Source organism: Chiloscyllium plagiosum, unplaced genomic scaffold, assembly GCF_004010195.1.
Source record: "Chiloscyllium plagiosum isolate BGI_BamShark_2017 unplaced genomic scaffold, ASM401019v2 scaf_12158, whole genome shotgun sequence".
Taxonomy (NCBI): Eukaryota; Metazoa; Chordata; class Chondrichthyes; order Orectolobiformes; family Hemiscylliidae; genus Chiloscyllium; species Chiloscyllium plagiosum.
The window spans coordinates 33455-35953 of NW_025213772.1; the positions used below are offsets into that span (position 1 = coordinate 33455).

At 50.5% G+C, this 2499-nt stretch overlaps 1 protein-coding gene across 1 annotated transcript in view; it reads left to right on the plus strand.

Moving 5' to 3' along the window:
- LOC122547716 (slit homolog 1 protein-like) overlaps nucleotides 1-2388 on the plus strand; it is a gene marked incomplete at its 3' end in the record, with an annotated part of 35559 nt that extends 33171 nt beyond the window's left edge. Inside the window, exon 11 of the mRNA XM_043686306.1 lies at nucleotides 2112-2388. Within this exon, the coding sequence (XP_043542241.1) occupies nucleotides 2112-2388 (277 nt within the window). The remainder of the gene's footprint in view (nucleotides 1-2111) is intronic.
- Nucleotides 2389-2499: the final 111 nt, after the last annotated feature.

Here is a 2499-nt window from a genome sequence, read left to right on the forward strand (position 1 = left end):
TGATGAAGGGCTTTTGCTCGAAACATCGATTTTCCTGCTTCTCGGATGCTGCCTGACCTGCTGTGGTTTCCAGCATCTGCAGTCCTCACTTTTGCCGAAGGGCAGTAGATTCCCCTCCAAGCCGCTCACCATCCTGACTTGGCAATATGTCGCCGTTCCTTCACTGTCACTGGGTCAAAATCCTGGAATTCCCTCCCTCGGGGCATTCTGGGTCAACCCACAGCAGGTGGACTGCAGCGGTTCAAGAAGGCAGCTCACCCCCACCTTGTCAAGGGCAGCGAGAGAGGGGAATAAATGCTGGGCCCAGCCAGCAACACCCATGTCCCCGCGAGTGAATGAAAAAGATAAGAAATCTTGGGTTTGGCAGCAAATTGAAATCAGCAATTATACTGATTTCAGAAACATACAACAGAGCAAGGCTTGATTCATCACCAACAACAACAAATTGCACTTTGTGCTGCACCTTCCTTGTAATAAAACCTCCTGAGGAGCTGCGCATATCATGATTAGCAAATAACAAATCACAGAAGGAGACATTTGGCCAGGTGACCAGGAACTTGATTCAAGAGGTAGGTCTTTCAGGCAGCATCCAAGGAGCAGGAGAATCGACGTTTCGGACATGAGCCCTTCTTCAGGAATGAGGAAAGTGTGTCCAGCAGGCTAAGATAAAAGGTAGGGAGGAGGGATTTGGGGGAGGGACGTTGGGGGGAGGTGTAGTTGCAAGTTTTGCATCCCTCCCCCCTTACTTCCCTCCAAGGCCCCAAGGGATCCTTCCATATCCGCTACAAATTCACCTGCACCTCCACACACATCATTTACTGCATCCGCTGCACCCAATGTGGCCTCCTCTATATTGGGGAGACAGGCCGCCTACTTGCAGAACGTTTCAGAGAACACCTCTGGGACACCCGGACCAACCAACCCAACCACCCCGTGGCTCAACACTTCAACTCCCACTCCCACTCCACCAAGGTCATGCAGGTCCTTGGACTCCTCCATCGCCAGACCATGGCAACATGACGGTTGGAGGAAGAGCGCCTCATCTTCCGCCTAGGAACCCTCCAACCACAAGGGATGAACTCAGATTTCTCCAGTTTCCTCATTTCCCCTCCCCCCACCTTGTCTCAGTCCCAACCCTCGAACTCAGCACCACCTTCCTAACCTGCAATCTTCTTCCTGACCTCTCCACCCCAACCCCTCTCCGGCCTATCACCCTCACCTTAACCTCCTTCCACCTATCACATTTCCAACGCCCCTCCCCCAAGTCCCTCCTCCCTACCTTTTATCTTAGCCTGCTGGACAGACTTTCCTCATTCCTGAAGAGGGGGTCATGCCCGAAACGTCAATTCTCCTGTTCCCTGGATGCTGCCTGACCTGCTGCGCTTTTCCAGCAACACATTTTCAGCTCTGATCTCCAGCATCTGCAGTCCTCACTTTCTCCTAGTAGGTCTTTCAGGACAAAGTTAAAAATCACACAACATCAGGTTATAGTCTAACAGGTGTACTTGGAGGCCCTATAACCTGGTGTTGTGTGATCTTGAACCTTGTCCACTCCAGTCCAACCCCAGCATCTCCAAGTCATGGTTTTTAAGGAGCATCTCAAAGAGCAGGAACAGCAAAGTGCAGAGATTTAGGGAGGTAATGCTGGATTGATTGTTATCAGACGTTTCGCAACGAGGCCAGCATTGGAGGAGAACACATTTACTGGTGGGTTGTGGGTCTGGAGGAGATTGGGGGAGATTTAACATCTTTGACTGCCGGGTGCTATCGAAGATCAGTGAGCACAGGCGTGTGAGGGAAATGGGATTTGGTGTGCGACAGATTACAGAGCAGCAGAGGTCAGATTTAAAACGTGACTCAATTAAGAGATTTGTGATCAAGGATGAGAAATCTTGTGAAATGTTTAAGAAATTAAATCAACCTTAAGGCTGACACCTCACAAAGGAGCACTTGTGGGAGCTACGAGAGACAATATCCCAGCAAGCAGAAGTTAAATTGTAATATTTGAGCAAAACCTATGAGCAGCTTGTAGCAATATAACAATTTTTTTAATCAGCTCTGGTCTATACAGTGCCCTCTATTTCTGTCTGTGTCTCTCTGTCTCCACCCAGTGGCCGTTTCTGTGAGCTTCCCTCCCAGGCTTCCTCAGACTCTGTCCAGTGCCAACTGCAGGACTGCCATAACGGTGGACAGTGTGTGAATGTTGGCGCCCGCTCCCTTTGCCAGTGCCTCCCAGGCTTCGGAGGGTCGCGGTGTGACAAGCTGGTCAGTGTCAACTTTGTGGATCGGGACTCCTACCTCCAGTTCACCGAGCTCAAAAACTGGCCCCGTGCAAACATCTCGCTGCAGGTCAGTCTGTGGAGAGGAGCAAGGAGCGAGTGCTTTAAAGTGTGTGAAATTCTTAAAAACAGCTCGTCAGTATTGTCTGGGGAATCCAGAACATGGGGTGGTGAGGGGAGAGCAGGGTCTCGTGAGAGGGGTCAATTATTTAGGACTGAG